General features: G+C 45.0%; 1 protein-coding gene across 1 annotated transcript in view; it reads right to left on the bottom strand.

Moving 5' to 3' along the window:
• Positions 1–2,136: 2,136 nt before the first annotated feature.
• The window catches only part of CAPN9 (calpain 9), a 283,180-nt gene continuing 265,540 nt past the window's right edge, over positions 2,137–19,776 (bottom strand). The window contains exons 19-20 of the mRNA XM_063917552.1: positions 3,939–3,997; positions 2,137–2,495 (exon numbers count right to left, since the gene is read on the bottom strand). Of these exons, the coding sequence (XP_063773622.1) occupies positions 2,469–2,495; positions 3,939–3,997 (86 nt within the window). The 3' untranslated portion in view covers positions 2,137–2,468. The remainder of the gene's footprint in view (positions 2,496–3,938; positions 3,998–19,776) is intronic.

Below are 19,776 nucleotides of genomic sequence, written 5' to 3'. Positions count from 1 at the left end.
TATAGGGCAGTCATAGTAATGTTCTCTATTTTATGGTAGTCACTGAGGTGGTCTCTGCATTGTATGGTGGTGTGACGTCACGCAGCCCGCCCCCGGCACGGTCCGGCCACGCCTGTGTTGGCCGGACCGCGCCCCTTAAACGGCGGCTTAACTCCACCGTCCCGACCCCTCCCGCTTAGCGACCGCCTCTGCCTGTCAATCAGGCAGAGGCGGTCGCTAGCTAAAGACTGCTGTCGGCTGTCTGGCATGCGCCGGCGCACTGCGGCACTGGTGCATGTGAGGTTCAGGCCTGATCGTTGCTGTGCGAACACGCACAGCACCAATCAGGTTTGAATTGCCCCCATTTGGGCCTAATTCAGAGTTGATCGCAGCAACAAATTTGTTAGCAGTTGGGCAAAACCATGTGCACTGCAGGGGGGGGGGGGGGCAGATATAACGCGCAGAGAGAGTTAGATTTGGGTGGGGTGTGTCCAAACTGAAATCTAAATTGCAGTGTAAAAATAAAGCAGCCAGTATTTACCCTGCACAGAAACAATATAACCCACCCAAATCTGACTCTCTCTGCACATGTTATATCTGCCACACCTGCAGTGCACATGGGGGATGATTCCGAGTTGTACGTTCGTTGCCGATTTTCGCAACGGAGCGATTAAGGCAAAAATGCGCATGTGCATGGTTCGCAGTGCGCATGCGGTTAGTATTTTAACACAAAACTTACTAGATTTACACACGCCCGAACAAAGATTTTTCATCGTTGAAGTGATCGTAGTGTGATTGACAGGAAGTGGGTGTTTCTGGGCGGAAACTGGCCGTTTTCTGGGAGTGTGCGGAAAAACGCAGGCGTGCCAGGGAAAAACGCGGGAGTGTCTGAAGAAACGGGGGAGTGGCTGGCCGAACGCTGGGTGTGTTTGTGACGTCAAACCAGGAACGATACTGACTGAACTGATCGCAGTGGCAGAGTAAGTCTGGAGCTACTCAGAAACTGCTAAGAAATTTCTATCCTCAATTCTGCTATGCTAAGATTCACTCCCAGTGGGCGGTGGCTTTGTGTGTGCAATGCTGCTAAAAGCAGCTAGCGAGCGAACAACTCGGAATCACCCCCATGGTTTTGCCCATATGCTAACAAATTTGCTGCTGCGATCAACTCTGAATTACTCCAAAGATCTGTTGTCAAGTGCACACATTTGCTGGCTATTCAGAGTTGAATATATCTCAGTTGCAAATCCAGTGCATGGATCTAGGCAGTAAGTTGAGTAAGAGTCTGTCATAAGCATGTAGACAAAATTGCAGCCAAAGTTGAGCTGTATGTACGCAGAGATCTGATTGCTGCTGTGTGTACGATCAGGTACTGACTGCGCATGTATATGCACCGCAATGCGTACACATGTCGGACAGCGACAAGGGCATTGCTGGTCAGCGGCAGGATGGTGTGAAAATTCTGATCGCATGGTCGTTCGCAAGGAGATTGACAGGAGGAAGCCATTTGTGGGTGGTAACTGACCGTTTACTGGGAGTGTCCGGAAAAACGCAGGCGTTCCCAAGCGTTTTCAGTGAAGGTGTCTGACATCAGCTCCGGCCCCGATCAGCCTGATGTGATCGCACTGTAGGGGTACGTCCTGGGCTGCGCAGAGACTGCACACACTGGATTTTAGCAGCTCGGCGTTCACATGCGATTGCACACTTGAACGACAAATATATACTCCCGCTGGAGGCGGCAACTATCTGAATGTAGGACAGCAAAGTTAGCAGCCCAGCGATCAGGTCTGAATGACCCCCCATGTGCAGTGCAGGTGGGGCAGAGGTATCATGTGCAGAGAGAGTTAGATTTTGGTGGGGTGTGTTCAAACTGAAATCTAAATTGCAGTGTAGTAATTAAGCAGTCATTATTTACCCTGCACAGAAACAATATACCCACCCAAATCTAACTCTCTCTGCACATGTTACATGTTACATCTGCTAACAAACCTGAATAGCCTCCTTAGCACAGTACACGCAGTGCAAGTGCGATTGCGCCCGACCTGAGTGCAATCAGATCTATGAGGTTACAGAAACACAAGATAACGCTAATTATACAAAATCTCACACCGCAAAACAGTAATAATGCAGAGACAGAAAATGTTACGCAACAGACATACCTATTTGATATAATAATTGTATTTCAAAAGATTTATTAAAAAACACAGAATAGGTGCATGAATACTCTGGTCTATATAATTAGATGGATATGCCTGTAAAAGATCAAAAGTAAATCTAACGCTAAATGCTTTAGTACACTGTGTTGTGTCTTAAAATAATGTTTATTAAAATGTCAAACATTTTATTTGAACATTGTGAAAAAGAAGCAGGCCAATTATAGTGTCTGGCTACTATGGAGCTCAGAACTGTGCATGAAAATGTTTTGCTCATTCTTGCATGAGCAACCTGGCCAAGAATGCATAGCCAGTAAGGTGGTGATCCACAACGTCCCCTCAGATGTTCATTGCGAGACTGATGAACTGAAAAGAAAAGAGAACGTTATAAATCATTGGCCCTCATTCCGAGTTGTTCGCTCGCTAGCCGCTTTTCGCAGCAGTGCACACGCTAAGCCGCCGCCCTCTGGGAGTGAATCTTAGCTTAGCAGAATTGCGAACGAAGTATTCGCAATATTTCAAAAAGATTTTTCTTTGCAGTTTCTGAGTAGCTCGAGACTTACTCTTCCAGTGCGATCAGTTCAGTGCTTGTCGTTCCTGGTTTGACGTCACAAACACACCCAGCGTTCGCCCAGACACTCCCCCGTTTCTCCAGCCACTCCCGCGTTTTTCCCAGAAACGGCAGGGTTTTTTCACACACTCCCATAAAATGGCCAGTTTCCACCCAGAAATACCCACTTCCTGTCAATCACACTACGATCAGCAGAACGAAGAAAAAAACCTTGTAATGCCGTGAGTAAAATACCAAACTTCATAGCAAATTTACTTGGCGCAGCCGCAGTGCGAACATTGCGCATGCGCAGTTAGCGGAAAATCGCACCGATGCGAAGCAAAATAATGAGCGAACAACTCGGAATGAGGGCCATTGTCTCCATTTTCACTTAGGAAATGGGTAACACATACACGTAGAATACAAATATATAAATGAACACGCCATTCTATAAGCAGAAAAATGGAGAAAGCTGTTTACAAGCTGGAAGACTTTCCCTATATGAAAGCAGTTGCATGTCAAAGGACATGACTACATACCTCCCAACTGTCCCAATTTTCGCGAGATAGTCCCGTTTTTTGGGGACTGTCCTGCTTTCCCACCCACAGGTCACAATGTCCCGCGGTGGGGGGGCAGTTGGGAGGCTCTCTCACTTGCTGCTCTGAGCAGCAGTGAATAGATGCTGTGCGCACGTGCGCAGCGTCTATTCACTAAAGACGGAGGGAGAGTGGGCATGCCCCCTCAGTGATGAAAACCGGGGGCGTGGCATGCGATTGTGACACTCCCGCAAAGTCACACCCCTTCCTCGAGGCCACGCCCCTTTTGTGGTCAATTTTTTTTTTTGCTGCCAAAAAGTTGGGAGGTATGTGACTACATACCAGTAAATAAAGTTGCTGAATGCTGTATCGCAAACACAAACTATTATATTTCATTATATTTGCACAAGAACTTTATGAAATGGTTTGATGAGGACTTGTCATCAGCATTATTTTTTTACCTGTACTACACACTGTCTGGTGCTATGGTTGTGAAATGGCATAGTGTAGTTGAAAAAATGCTCTCTCCCAGGACAATGTAGGGGCACTACAATGCTTCCGCAATGCCGCAACATGCATTCCCTTGTACACTAGGTGTGACTTCACCAGTAGCCATACCACACCAGTACCCTGGTCCACCCGATGTTTTGGCAACCCTGGCTAGGGCTCTGTGTGTAAAAGCATTTATTTAGACTACATAAATTTTTCTTGTTATGTTATTACCTCAGCTTGGTTTATGCTGATTGTATCGGCTGTGCTTTTGTTCAGTGCTTTAAACACTCCTAGGAAAGGAAAATAAATAAATGTAATGTATATATTATATATACACAAAATTACATATATACACATACATATTCATATATTTGCATACAGACATACAGAGGCGTAATTCTGGGAGGCAAAGGAGTCGGCTGCCAGGGGCTCCTGCTCTGTAGGGGGCACCTCTCCTCCCGTTCCATGTATTGATTGATAGCAGCTGCTATCTCTTCCTTCCTGCACTCAGTTTATTATAGATGTACATTTTACAAGTATTATACCCAGGATAAAAACCCACGACCTATTACACCTTACTGATGAAGCTATCTGCTCTATCATAGGAAGTGTGAGAATTCTAACTATATAAAGTTATTTTGGCAATAACAAGTAACTTCATATAGTTAGAATCTGCAGGCCTGCTTAGCAGGAGTAAATATCTCCATCAGTTTCCAGTATAATAGGACGTGGGATCTAATTCTTAGTATGACACTTGTAAAATAATTGTTGGAGAAATAACCAGCATTGATCTGCCTAGTTGCAATGGTTTTGAACTGACAATTCTAGCTTCATATAGTTAGAATCTGCAGGCTTGCTAAGCAGGAGCAAATAGCTCAGTAAGGTGTCTTCCTTCAGGGTTCTAATCCTGGGTATGACTGCTAAGAAAGGTGTGATTTAAAATAAATGACCATGAAAAAAACAAAATAAGCATATATATATATATATGGTTCTTCCAAATGAGATCTATACAGATGAGTCCTTCATCGGGGAAAACCCATCTGCTTCATATGATGCAAGACACTTGGAACAACTTACAGTATATGCTTGGCAAAACAACGGTGTGAGATAATCTGCAACAAGACCCCTCGTTAATCAAGAATACTGCCCATAGGGTATAGTTTTATAACATCAAAGGAGATAAAATTAGTGCTATACCAAATGCCTCAATAATTATTATAAGAGAATAATAATATTAATGAGGGTTGGTGTTGCTCCCCAGAGTCAGGAAAGTTACCAAATAACAAAGAAGAAAAAAAGAAGACTCTATTTTGGGGACACTATTTGAATTTTTCCAGAGCCTAATCTGTCCACAATTATATAACTTTTATTTATCCCATTAAAATAAAAGGGGTTTAACTAATCAGACATAGACACACTTATAATTATACACACACATACTGTATATATATATTTTAGACCAAGAACCCGCTGATGTGCTGGGTCTGCAATAGAGATGAGCGGGTTCGGTTTCTCTGAATCCGAACCCGCCCGAACTTCATGGTTTTTTTCACGGGTCCGAGCAGACTCGGATCCTCCCGCCTTGCTCGGTTAACCCGAGCGCGCCCGAACGTCATCATGACGCTGTCGGATTCTCGCGAGACTCGGATTCTATATAAGGAGCCGCGCGTCGCCGCCATTTTCACACGTGCATTGAGATTGATAGGGAGAGGACGTGGCTGGCGTCCTCTCCATTTAGATTATAAGAGAGAGAGATTTACTGGAGCTTAGGACTAGGAGGAGTACTGTAGAAGTGTAGAGAGTGCAGAGAGTTTACTAGTGAGTGACCACCAGACAGTGCAGTTTATTTAATATATCCGTTCTCTGCCTGAAAAAAGCGATACACACAGTGACTCAGTCACATACCATATCTGTGTGCACTGCTCAGGCTCAGCCCAGTGTGCTGCATCATCTATATATATTATATATCTGTCTGACTGCTCAGCTCACACAGCTTATAATTGTGGGGGAGACTGGGGAGCACTGCAGTGCCAGTTATAGGTTATAGCAGGAGCCAGGAGTACATAATATTATATAGTGAGTGACCACCAGACAGTGCAGTTTATTTAATATATCCGTTCTCTGCCTGAAAAAAGCGATACACACAGTGACTCAGTCACATACCATATCTGTGTGCACTGCTCAGGCTCAGCCCAGTGTGCTGCATCATCTATATATATTATATATCTGTCTGACTGCTCAGCTCACACAGCTTATAATTGTGGGGGAGACTGGGGAGCACTGCAGTGCCAGTTATAGGTTATAGCAGGAGCCAGGAGTACATAATATTATATTAAAATTAAACAGTGCACACTTTTGCTGCAGGAGTGCCACTGCCAGTGTGACTGACCAGTGACCTGACCACACTGACCACCAGTATAGTTAGTAGTATACTTATATTGTGATTGCCTGAAAAAGTTAAACACTCGTCGTGTGACTTCACTTGTGTGTGGTGGTTTTTTTTTTATTCTATAAAAATAAAACTCATTCTGCTGACAGACAGTGTCCAGCAGGTCCGTCATTATATAATATATAATATATACCTGTCCGGCTGCAGTAGTGATATATATATATTTTTTATATCATTTATCATCCAGTCGCAGCAGACACAGTACGGTAGTTCTCGGCTGTGGCTACCTCTGTGTCTGCACTCGGCAGGCAGTCCGTCCATAATTGTATACCACCTAACCGTGGTTTTTTTTTCTTCTTTATACATACATACTACTACGACATCTCTTTATCAACCAGTCTATATTAGCAGCAGACACAGTACAGTACGGTAGTTCATGGCTGTGGCTACCTCTGTGTCTGCACTCGGCAGGCAGTCCGTCCATAATTGTATACCACCTAACCGTGGTTTTTTTTTCTTTCTTCTTTATACATACATAGTTACATAGACATCTCTTTATCAACCAGTCTATATTAGCAGCAGACACAGTACAGTACGGTAGTTCACGGCTGTGGCTACCTCTGTGTCTGCACTCGGCAGGCAGTCCGTCCATAATTGTATACCACCTAACCGTGGTTTTTTTTTCTTTCTTCTTTATACATACATACTACTACGACATCTCTTTATCAACCAGTCTATATTATTAGCAGCAGACACAGTACAGTACGGTAGTTCACGGCTGTGGCTACCTCTGTGTCTGCACTCGGCAGGCAGTCCGTCCATAATTGTATACCACCTAACCGTGGTTTTTTTTTCTTTCTTCTTTATACATACATAGTTACATAGACATCTCTTTATCAACCAGTCTATATTAGCAGCAGACACAGTACAGTACGGTAGTTCACGGCTGTGGCTACCTCTGTGTCTGCACTCGGCAGGCAGTCCGTCCATAATTGTATACCACCTAACCGTGGTTTTTTTTTCTTTCTTCTTTATACATACATAGTTACATAGACATCTCTTTATCAACCAGTCTATATTAGCAGCAGACACAGTACAGTACGGTAGTTCACGGCTGTGGCTACCTCTGTGTCTGCACTCGGCAGGCAGTCCGTCCATAATTGTATACCACCTAACCGTGGTTTTTTTTTACTTTCTTCTTTATACATACATAGTTACATAGACATCTCTTTATCAACCAGTCTATATTAGCAGCAGACACAGTACAGTACGGTAGTTCACGGCTGTGGCTACCTCTGTGTCTGCACTCGGCAGGCAGTCCGTCCATAATTGTATACCACCTAACCGTGGTTTTTTTTTCTTTCTTCTTTATACATACATAGTTACATAGACATCTCTTTATCAACCAGTCTATATTAGCAGCAGACACAGTACAGTACGGTAGTTCACGGCTGTGGCTACCTCTGTGTCTGCACTCGGCAGGCAGTCCGTCCATAATTGTATACCACCTAACCGTGGTTTTTTTTTCTTTCTTCTTTATACATACATAGTTACATAGACATCTCTTTATCAACCAGTCTATATTAGCAGCAGACACAGTACAGTACGGTAGTTCACGGCTGTGGCTACCTCTGTGTCTGCACTCGGCAGGCAGTCCGTCCATAATTGTATACCACCTAACCGTGGTTTTTTTTTCTTTCTTCTTTATACATACATAGTTACATAGACATCTCTTTATCAACCAGTCTATATTAGCAGCAGACACAGTACAGTACGGTAGTTCACGGCTGTGGCTACCTCTGTGTCTGCACTCGGCAGGCAGTCCATAATTGTATACTAGTATCCATCTCCATTGTTTACCTGAGGTGCCTTTTAGTTGTGCCTATTAAAATATGGAGAACAAAAATGTTGAGGTTCCAAAATTAGGGAAAGATCAAGATCCACTTCCACCTCGTGCTGAAGCTGCTGCCACTAGTCATGGCCGAGACGATGAAATGCCAGCAACGTCGTCTGCCAAGGCCGATGCCCAATGTCATAGTACAGAGCATGTCAAATCCAAAACACCAAATATCGGAAAAAAAAGGACTCCAAAACCTAAAATAAAATTGTCGGAGGAGAAGCGTAAACTTGCCAATATGCCATTTACGACACGGAGTGGCAAGGAACGGCTGAGGCCCTGGCCTATGTTCATGGCTAGTGGTTCAGCTTCACATGAGGATGGAAGCACTCAGCCTCTCGCTAGAAAAATGAAAAGACTCAAGCTGGCAAAAGCAGCACAGCAAAGAACTGTGCATTCTTCGAAATCCCAAATCCACAAGGAGAGTCCAATTGTGTCGGTTGCGATGCCTGACCTTCCCAACACTGGACGTGAAGAGCATGCGCCTTCCACCATTTGCATGCCCCCTGCAAGTGCTGGAAGGAGCACCCGCAGTCCAGTTCCTGATAGTCAGATTGAAGATGTCAGTGTTGAAGTACACCAGGATGAGGAGGATATGGGTGTTGCTGGCGCTGGGGAGGAAATTGACCATGAGGATTCTGATGGTGAGGTGGTTTGTTTAAGTCAGGCACCCGGGGAGACACCTGTTGTCCGTGGGAGGAATATGGCCATTGACATGCCAGGTGAAAATACCAAAAAAATCAGCTCTTCGGTGTGGAGGTATTTCAACAGAAATGCGGACAACAGGTGTCAAGCCGTGTGTTGCCTTTGTCAAGCTGTAATAAGTAGGGGTAAGGACGTTAACCACCTCGGAACATCCTCCCTTATACGTCACCTGCAGCGCATTCATAATAAGTCAGTGACAAGTTCAAAAACTTTGGGTGACAGCGGAAGCAGTCCACTGACCAGTAAATCCCTTCCTCTTGTAACCAAGCTCACGCAAACCACCCCACCAACTCCCTCAGTGTCAATTTCCTCCTTCCCCAGGAATGCCAATAGTCCTGCAGGCCATGTCACTGGCAATTCTGACGATTCCTCTCCTGCCTGGGATTCCTCCGATGCATCCTTGCGTGTAACGCCTACTGCTGCTGGCGCTGCTGTTGTTGCTGCTGGGAGTCGATGGTCATCCCAGAGGGGAAGTCGTAAGCCCACTTGTACTACTTCCAGTAAGCAATTGACTGTTCAACAGTCCTTTGCGAGGAAGATGAAATATCACAGCAGTCATCCTGCTGCAAAGCGGATAACTGAGGCCTTGACAACTATGTTGGTGTTAGACGTGCGTCCGGTATCCGCCGTTAGTTCACAGGGAACTAGACAATTTATTGAGGCAGTGTGCCCCCGTTACCAAATACCATCTAGGTTCCACTTCTCTAGGCAGGCGATACCGAGAATGTACACGGACGTCAGAAAAAGACTCACCAGTGTCCTAAAAAATGCAGTTGTACCCAATGTCCACTTAACCACGGACATGTGGACAAGTGGAGCAGGGCAGGGTCAGGACTATATGACTGTGACAGCCCACTGGGTAGATGTATGGACTCCCGCCGCAAGAACAGCAGCGGCGGTACCAGTAGCAGCATCTCGCAAACGCCAACTCTTTCCTAGGCAGGCTACGCTTTGTATCACCGGTTTCCAGAATACGCACACAGCTGAAAACCTCTTACGGCAACTGAGGAAGATCATCGCGGAATGGCTTACCCCATTTGGACTCTCCTGTGGATTTGTGGCATCGGACAACGCCAGCAATATTGTGTGTGCATTAAATATGGGCAAATTCCAGCACGTCCCATGTTTTGCACATACCTTGAATTTGGTGGTGCAGAATTTTTAAAAAAACGACAGGGGCGTGCAAGAGATGCTGTCGGTGACCAGAAGAATTGCGGGACACTTTCGGCATACAGGCACCACGTACAGAAGACTGGAGCACCACCAAAAACTACTGAACCTGCCCTGCCATCATCTGAAGCAAGAAGTGGTAACGAGGTGGAATTCAACCCTCTATATGCTTCAGAGGTTGGAGGAGCAGCAAAAGGCCATTCAAGCCTATACAATTGAGCACGATATAGTAGGTGGAATGCACCTGTCTCAAGCGCAGTGGAGAATGATTTCAACGTTGTGCAAGGTTCTGATGCCCTTTGAACTTGCCACACGTGAAGTCAGTTCAGACACTGCCAGCCTGAGTCAGGTCATTCCCCTCATCAGGCTTTTGCAGAAGAAGCTGGAGACATTGAAGGAGGAGCTAACACGGAGCGATTCCGCTAGGCATGTGGGACTTGTGGATGGAGCCCTTAATTCGCTTAACAAGGATTCACGGGTGGTCAATCTGTTGAAATCAGAGCACTACATTTTGGCCACCGTGCTCGATCCTAGATTTAAAGCCTACCTTGGATCTCTCTTTCCGGCAGACACAAGTCTGCTGGGGTTGAAAGACCTGCTGGTGACAAAATTGTCAAGTCAAGCGGAACGCGACCTGTCAACATCTCCTCCTTCACATTCTCCCGCAACTGGGGGTGCGAGGAAAAGGCTCAGAATTCCGAGCCCACCCGCTGGCGGTGATGCAGGGCAGTCTGGAGCGACTGCTGATGCTGACATCTGGTCCGGACTGAAGGACCTGACAACGATTACGGACATGTCGTCTACTGTCACTGCATATGATTCTCTCAACATTGATAGAATGGTGGAGGATTATATGAGTGACCGCATCCAAGTAGGCACGTCACACAGTCCGTACTTATACTGGCAGGAAAAAGAGGCAATTTGGAGGCCCTTGCACAAACTGGCTTTATTCTACCTAAGTTGCCCTCCCACAAGTGTGTACTCCGAAAGAGTGTTTAGTGCCGCCGCTCACCTTGTCAGCAATCGGCGTACGAGGTTACATCCAGAAAATGTGGAGAAGATGATGTTCATTAAAATGAATTATAATCAATTCCTCCGCGGAGACATTGACCAGCAGCAATTGCCTCCACAAAGTACACAGGGAGCTGAGATGGTGGATTCCAGTGGGGACGAATTGATAATCTGTGAGGAGGGGGATGTACACGGTGATATATCGGAGGGTGATGATGAGGTGGACATCTTGCCTCTGTAGAGCCAGTTTGTGCAAGGAGAGATTAATTGCTTCTTTTTTGGGGGGGGTCCAAACCAACCCGTCATATCAGTCACAGTCGTGTGGCAGACCCTGTCACTGAAATGATGGGTTGGTTAAAGTGTGCATGTCCTGTTTTGTTTATACAACATAAGGGTGGGTGGGAGGGCCCAAGGACAATTCCATCTTGCACCTCTTTTTTCTTTTCTTTTTCTTTGCATCATGTGCTGATTGGGGAGGGTTTTTTGGAAGGGACATCCTGCGTGACACTGCAGTGCCACTCCTAAATGGGCCCGGTGTTTGTGTCGGCCACTAGGGTCGCTAATCTTACTCACACAGTCAGCTACCTCATTGCGCCTCTTTTTTTCTTTGCGTCATGTGCTGTTTGGGGAGGGTTTTTTGGAAGGGACATCCTGCGTGACACTGCAGTGCCACTCCTAGATGGGCCCGGTGTTTGTGTCGGCCACTAGGGTCGCTAATCTTACTCACACAGCTACCTCATTGCGCCTCTTTTTTTCTTTGCGTCATGTGCTGTTTGGGGAGGGTTTTTTGGAAGGGACATCCTGCGTGACACTGCAGTGCCACTCCTAGATGGGCCCGGTGTTTGTGTCGGCCACTAGGGTCGCTAATCTTACTCACACAGCTACCTCATTGCGCCTCTTTTTTTCTTTGCGTCATGTGCTGTTTGGGGAGGGTTTTTTGGAAGGGCCATCCTGCGTGACACTGCAGTGCCACTCCTAGATGGGCCCGGTGTTTGTGTCGGCCACTAGGGTCGCTAATCTTACTCACACAGCTACCTCATTGCGCCTCTTTTTTTCTTTGCGTCATGTGCTGTTTGGGGAGGGTTTTTTGGAAGGGACATCCTGCGTGACACTGCAGTGCCACTCCTAGATGGGCCCGGTGTTTGTGTCGGCCACTAGGGTCGCTAATCTTACTCACACAGCTACCTCATTGCGCCTCTTTTTTTCTTTGCGTCATGTGCTGTTTGGGGAGGGTTTTTTGGAAGGGACATCCTGCGTGACACTGCAGTGCCACTCCTAGATGGGCCCGGTGTTTGTGTCGGCCACTAGGGTCGCTAATCTTACTCACACAGCTACCTCATTGCGCCTCTTTTTTTCTTTGCGTCATGTGCTGTTTGGGGAGGGTTTTTTGGAAGGGCCATCCTGCGTGACACTGCAGTGCCACTCCTAGATGGGCCCGGTGTTTGTGTCGGCCACTAGGGTCGCTAATCTTACTCACACAGCTACCTCATTGCGCCTCTTTTTTTCTTTGCGTCATGTGCTGTTTGGGGAGGGTTTTTTGGAAGGGACATCCTGCGTGACACTGCAGTGCCACTCCTAGATGGGCCCGGTGTTTGTGTCGGCCACTAGGGTCGCTTATCTTACTCACACAGCGACCTCGGTGCAAATTTTAGGACTAAAAATAATATTGTGAGGTGTGAGGTATTCAGAATAGACTGAAAATGAGTGTAAATTATGGTTTTTGAGGTTAATAATACTTTGGGATCAAAATGACCCCCAAATTCTATGATTTAAGCTGTTTTTTAGTGTTTTTTGAAAAAAACACCCGAATCCAAAACACACCCGAATCCGACAAAAAAAATTCGGTGAGGTTTTGCCAAAACGCGTTCGAACCCAAAACACGGCCGCGGAACCGAACCCAAAACCAAAACACAAAACCCGAAAAATTTCAGGCGCTCATCTCTAGTCTGCAATTCATATAATAGTACTAAAATTAGTATTCTCACAATTTTGCAAGGTCTCAGTTAAATAGAATGGGTAAACCACTGACCAGCCAAAATGAAATGGTTAATTCCAAACAGTTATAGTATGCTAGAAATTTTTAAATTCCAGAAAGCTAAAATAGTTACTGGTAGAATTGTACATGGTAATGCCACCTTAATAATCAACCAGACAGCAATGTTAATCACAAATCCTGGATAAATAGTAACCAGCCGCTTTCTGTTACCTTGTTGCCAAGAACCTGTATAATAGAGATACACTAACTCAGAAATCAATTGGCATCAAACATGGATACATTTATACCAATTCCCAGATGTAATAACACCCAAATAAAAGTGTCCGGATTAATGACCAAAAATAGGGTTTGTATCCAGAGCTGGCCCTAGACATATGCACACTAGGCAAATTCCTAGTGCATTTGATATGCCTAGGGGTACCAGTAGCTTCTGCCGATTAAAATTATATGCGGCATGCCTATATTCTGTGTGTAGCATTTTGTATGCATATACAGCCACAAACACAGTATATAGGCATGCTGCATATAATTTTAATCAGCAGAAGCTGCTTGTGCATCTTAGCCAAATAGCAGTGCAAATAAGATGCATTTTCATCAAAAAAGGTGCCCGACGTTAGCAGTTCTGCCAGCAGGCTCACACCAGGCATCTCCTGCTGCATGGCGCATTGAGGCAAGATTTATGAGGACACATCTGTATCCAAGCAGAGGCAGAGGTCACAGTGTTAGTGGCCATGTGAGTGCTGTGTGTGAGTGGGCTGGTGGTGCAATAGTGTTCGTCATAAGGGGTATTATGCGTGTCATGTGTATAAATGCATTAATAATGTGCAGCAAATGTGTAGTTATGTGTATGAGGGCATTAATAATGTGCGGCAAATGTGTAAGGGACATTATGTGTATGAGGCCATTAATAATGTGTGTCATGTGTAAGGGGAATTACTGTGTGATATTATGTGTATAAATGCATTATTATGTGTATAAGGTGTGGCGTACCGTATAGAAAGGGCACGGTCTAATGTGAATAAAGAGCAATATGGTGTGGTATAATGGGAATAAGGAGCAATTCAGTTTGATGTAATGTGAATAAGGGGCACTACTATGAGGAGTAACATTTATAAGGTAAAGTGGTACTACAGTGTGATGTAACGTCAATTAGGGACACTATCGCATGATATAATGTGAATAAAGTTGTACTACTGTGTGATGTAATTTGTTATTGGGTGTACTATTGTATGGCGATGCCCCTTGCCAGCAAAAACATACCTCTTTTTGGGCTGTGTGCCAAATGTGCGCACTGTTCCTATTTAAAATATAGGTGTAGGAACACCAAAATAAGGACTACTATGGGTGAGGGGTGATGGTGCAGGGTCATATGCGGAACTAGCGGTGGTGCTAGGGGGCACCAGCCAAAATCTTGCCTAGGGCATCATATTGGTTAGGGCTGGTTCTGTTTGTATCTACGATTTAGCAAAATAAACTGGCTAATCTGGTCACTAAGAGACAGAATTGTATTAAGTATAAGGCCAATCAGAGTTTAAGTGGTCTCAGGTGTTATAGAGCAATAGCTGCACCCTTCCCAAAACCCTGTGAACTGGGACCGATTCTCCAGTAATTAAGGTATTAGTACAAGATATTAACAATCACAGGAAAATTGTAATGACAATGGTGGTAGCTAGCTAGGCATCTATATTCCAGCTTGTTAATATGTCCTGCATATTTCACTTAACATTATGCAAATAAACAATAATCACTGGTTCCTTAGAAAATACCCAGATAATTTGCGTTGCATAGGAGGAATTCAAGCAGGCCAGCTAACCAGGCGCCCGCTACTTCTGCTGTCACACCGTAATGAACTACAGATCACCTATACAGATTCAGCGGATGAGAGGGCAGCAGACAGGGAATATCTGGTGAGAAGGAAGAAAAGATAGCTGTACTGCTGTCCCTGTTAGAGCGACTGCAGCACCTTGATTTCATGAAACATTGCAAGGTGCTATGCCGCAATCCCAGGATGAGAGCTGTCCGGAAGATGTTTACCGCTAACTGTAGCTACTAACAGCAGAAGGAGGGGAGAGAAGCATGTAGACACTCATTGGTCAGTGGTTCCCTTAACATCAGAGCAACATATCGGTGCTGATAACGCGTTTCACCCGTAGGCTTGTTCACATCGCTGCACTGTTTAGCGTGTGTGGTGAAGTCCCATAATTGACCCTATATTGCCAAGATAGACCTATCACATAGAGACAGAGTGATTGATGTCTCATCCATCCAATAAGAGGATGGGCGCTGTCTTTAACCCATTAGTTTGTTTCTTAAAGGTCAACATAATTAGCACTCAGTGTCCACAAACTGCAGTCTATCATTATGACAATTAACGTACTATGCTAATCAAGCATGAACTGACATCATGATCCAACCTTACAGTATACAAACCAATACGTTTCTTTGAGAATTATTAGCAAAAAAAAAAAACACTAGTGAGTTTTCCACTAAAGAAGGCTTAGTATGTGGTGCACTCTTTTTAAGAATTTTTTTTGGTAAATGACTAAGTTAAACTTAACTTTTATTAATGTAATAAAATAAGTCTCTTAAACAGGCATAGTATCCTTTTGATAGCCTGAGAGTGCATGTATAATGATGTGTAGCCCTAAAATGGGCTAATCATACCAATATATTTTCAAACTCCTCAATAGAGTAAAGGCAACTTTTATTTGTATTAAGCCTAATGATAATATACTAATAATAGCGTATCAGTTCTATTTTGTCAATCTATGAGACCCTTCTCCTAATTAAGAGAATCTGATACTAGCCACTCCCTGCAATATCACCTCCAGTGTCTGTATGGTTTGAGAATCATGAGATAAATTCTTATGGTAAGTATTCTAGAATTTGAACATCGGCATTATAAATCTTGGCCAATAAGGACTATGGAGGACCCCGTTCCTGGGGGCGGCATGAGTGCCCACTTATGCTAACTTATTTATAGGTTGGTGGGAGCAAGAGTTAGTCTTCTGTGATGAAAACGAATGCTATACCAAACATGTAACAATGTGGTATCGCTACATTGACGATATCTTCATGATATGGAATGCAGGGCAAGACCTCTTATTAGAGTTTATTGAGAAACTTAACACTAATAATTTAAACTTAAAGTTAACATCAGAAATTAGCAGTACAGAGATTTCCTTTTTGGATGTGAAAATATATAAAGGTTTCCAGAATAAAGTGGAAACCAAACTATATAAGAAAACCACTGCTACAATACACTACTTCACAGGTTCTCAAACTCTGTCCTCAGGACCCCACACAGTGCATGTTTTGCAGGTAACCCAGCAGGTGCACAGGTGTATTCATTATTCAATGACCCATTTTAAAAGATCCACAGGTGAAGCTAATCATTTCAGTTGTGAATCTGTGAGGAGACCTGCAAAACATGAACTGTGTGGGGTCCTGAGGACCAAGTTTGAGAACCTGTGCACTACTTCATCAAACCAATCATCATTTTCCACCAACGGTGGAAAACATACCAAAAGGTGAATTTTTGAGACTCTGCTGGAATTGCTCTGAGACTGTTGTTTTTAAACAACAAAGTGAAGAACTAACAAATGGACTCAGGGAGAGAGGGTATAGCCACAATTCCATAAAACGAGCCAAGTGCTCTTTAAGGGAGACCAATAGAGGAACTCTGATCTTTGGTCAGAAAGATGGTACTGCAAGAAAGGATGAAAAACTGAGATTTGTCATGAATTTCAGCCATGGGTGGGATCGGATTAAGAAATGTATCCAGAAACACTGGCACATTCTTCTGTCAGATAAGGATTTATCTGAACATATCGACACCAATGTATCCATGAGCTGGCGACGTGCTCCGAATCTACGTGATCATCTTGTAAGGAGTCATTACACCTGCACAGCTCCAAAACCTCCCACCTTAATTGGATCCTTTCCGTGTGGAGCCTGTAAGGCTTGCCAATATATGATCAGGAATAAGGAAGTGGTGGACAAATATGGCAATAACATCAAAATCAAGGATTACATTAATTGTTGAACAACAGGTGTTATTTACTGCATCTCATGTGAATGCAACATGAACTATGTGGGCATGACTACCAGGATGATGAAACAGCGCATTTTAGAACATGTAGGAACAGTCATGAATGCTGCTCTTGACCTGAGTAGAAGGAAACAGTTGACCACGGTAGCTAGACATTTTCATTTCACACTCAAAGGTAATCTTGGGAGTTTCAAGGCATTTGGCTTGGAAAAAGTACATCTTGGCATCAGAGGTGGGGACCTGACCAAAGAGCTGTTGAAACGAGAGAGCTTTTGGACTTTCAGATCGGGCGCTTTGGCACCGGGAGGTTTAAATGAGTATATAAATTACAGCGCCTTTATCTAATTATGGTTGACAGAACTAACAACTTTAGTTTGTAGGGACCATTTTGCCACAGGAAATTTGTGACATAATTTGGTCCCCCAATCATGTCCCCTCCCACCAGCCATATTAACATACTATCAATAATGTATTTATTGTAATCTGCTTGTCCCCTCCCACCAGCCACATTAACATACCATCAAGAATGTATTTATTGTAATCCCCCTCTTCTCATCAGTTCCTGACCTATATGCAACTCCTTTCATGGGGATTCTATTAATTCCAAACATTATGTCGGTCTTGCCGTTCTCTTTCACTTTTTACATTTGTCATTTTTTCATTTAGTTCAATATCCTCATTATTACAAGTTTTCTATAAACTACTTCTACTTGTCACGATCCGGGTATCTGGACGCCATTTCTTACCCATCAGATGCCTCCTAAGGCTGGCTCAGCGCTCCAGGACCGGATCCCATCTGTTATCCTGATGTGTACATTCCTGTATCCTCTCCTGTCACTCTGGGACGCTGTCACAGTAAACGCCATATTACACCTGGCATGGCGTCTCCCGCGGCCTCCGCCGCCGTCCCTGAACTTCTGCATGCAGAGTGTCTGAGTGGCGATTACGTCAGCCGCGGCCTCCGCTGTGTCCGCGTGGTTGGATGTGCATCTGTCAGCCTGGCGCCTCCTGTCTCCGGTGGCCGGCGCCGCCATTACTGTTTTCATTACCACATGGATTACAAACCAAACTTCCCTCCAAGAGTCTGCATGGGCGCAGTCATCTTGGATTCAGCTGATCATTTCCACCAATCTGTTCTCAGTATTGATAATCTGCATAATTGCCTAGCCAATCCCTTCCTTGCTGCAGGTATAAATACACTATGCCTGAGCAAGGAAGGCGTCAGTGCTTTGGTTGTCAAACCTAGTTCCTGTTTGTCTCTCTCCTGTGATTGTCTTCCAGGTTCCAGCTCCTGTCTCAAGACTTCCACCATAGAGACCCGCACCAGCATTCCACCTGCGGTGTAGCCTGACTCTCCAATCCATTGTGGATTCATCTGTTTCCAGCTACAACATTACCTGCTTCCAGCTCAGCTTCCAGCAGAGTACAGCTTCCCTTAAAGGGCCGGTGTCCTTTCTACACTTTACCACTCTCCACCGGTATTATTATTTCTCCGCTCTCAAGTTCTACATTTCAGTTCATATTTCATCGCTCCCAAGTTCATTTATTATTTAACTGGTTCCAGCCAGTATCCACTCCGTGCTAACAACAGTCTGGTTCCAGCCAGTATCCACAGCAGCTGTTTTATCTTCAGCAACCCAGCTTTTCCTGGAACACCAGCTGGCACAATCCTGGGTTATCTCCATTGCTACAGTCGGGCCTGGTAAGGACTTTCCATCTAGAAGATCATAAGAACTATCTCACACTACCAGTGCCCTGTGGCTCCTGCCATCCTGTAGTACCCAGGAACTGTATTTATTCTTTGCTGACTTTTACGTTTTCTTTTACTGCTGCTGTGTTGCGGAGTTGTCATAATAAACATCATTGACTTTTATCCAAGTTGTCGTGGTCACGCCTTCGGGCAGTTATTATTCATGTTACTTACATGTCCAGGGGTCTGATACAACCTCCCAGGTTCCGGTACATCTCAGCCCCTACAACTGAGGCTGCCTCCCGTCAGCTCAGGCCCTCAGTTGTGACAGTAAGCACTGACCTAATGAATCCAGCCGGAGACCAGGATCAAGCGGCCAGGCCGATGCAAGAACTGGCAGCCCGACTAGAACATCAGGAGGCTGCACAGGGCCACATCATCCGCTGTCTCCAGGATCTCTCTACTCGGCTGGATGGGATTCAGACAACTCTCCGTGGATCAGGCGCGTCTGGTGCGTCAACCACAGTGACTCCAGCTATAACCCCACCCACCTTACCCATTTCTGCTCCACGTCTTCATCTTCCAACGCCAGCAAAATTTGACGGATCTCCAAGATTCTGCAGGGGATTTCTCAACCAGTGTGAGATTCAGTTTGAGCTACAACCTGGCAATTTTCCCAGTGACCGTACAAAAATTGCCTACATTATTTCTCTTCTCAGTGGCTCAGCCCTTGATTGGGCATCACCGTTATGGGAGAGGTCCGACACCCTGCTATCTTCCTACACTGCCTTCGTGTCAACATTCAGGCGCTTCTTCGACGAGCCAGGCCGGGTAACCTCAGCTTCATCCGAGATTCTCCGTTTACGCCAGGGGTCACGTACTGTAGGACAATATCTGATACAGTTCCAGATCCTGGCATCCGAACTGGCATGGAACGACGAGGCCCTGTATGCTGCATTCTGGCATGGCTTATCTGAGCGTATTAAAGATGAGTTAGCTACCAGAGACTTACCTTCTAAGTTAGATGAGCTAATCTCACTCTGCACGAAAGTTGATTTACGTTTCAGAGAGAGAGCAACTGAGCGTGGAAGATCATCTGCTCCAAAATCTTCTGCTCCTCCTCCTCGTCAACTGTCACCATCTAAAGATGAGCCCATGCA

Source organism: Pseudophryne corroboree, chromosome 4 (genome assembly GCF_028390025.1).
Source record: "Pseudophryne corroboree isolate aPseCor3 chromosome 4, aPseCor3.hap2, whole genome shotgun sequence".
NCBI classification, from domain to species: Eukaryota; Metazoa; Chordata; class Amphibia; order Anura; family Myobatrachidae; genus Pseudophryne; species Pseudophryne corroboree.
The sequence above is the reverse complement of the archived record's forward strand: the minus strand, read 5'-3'. Positions and strand labels throughout refer to the sequence as shown.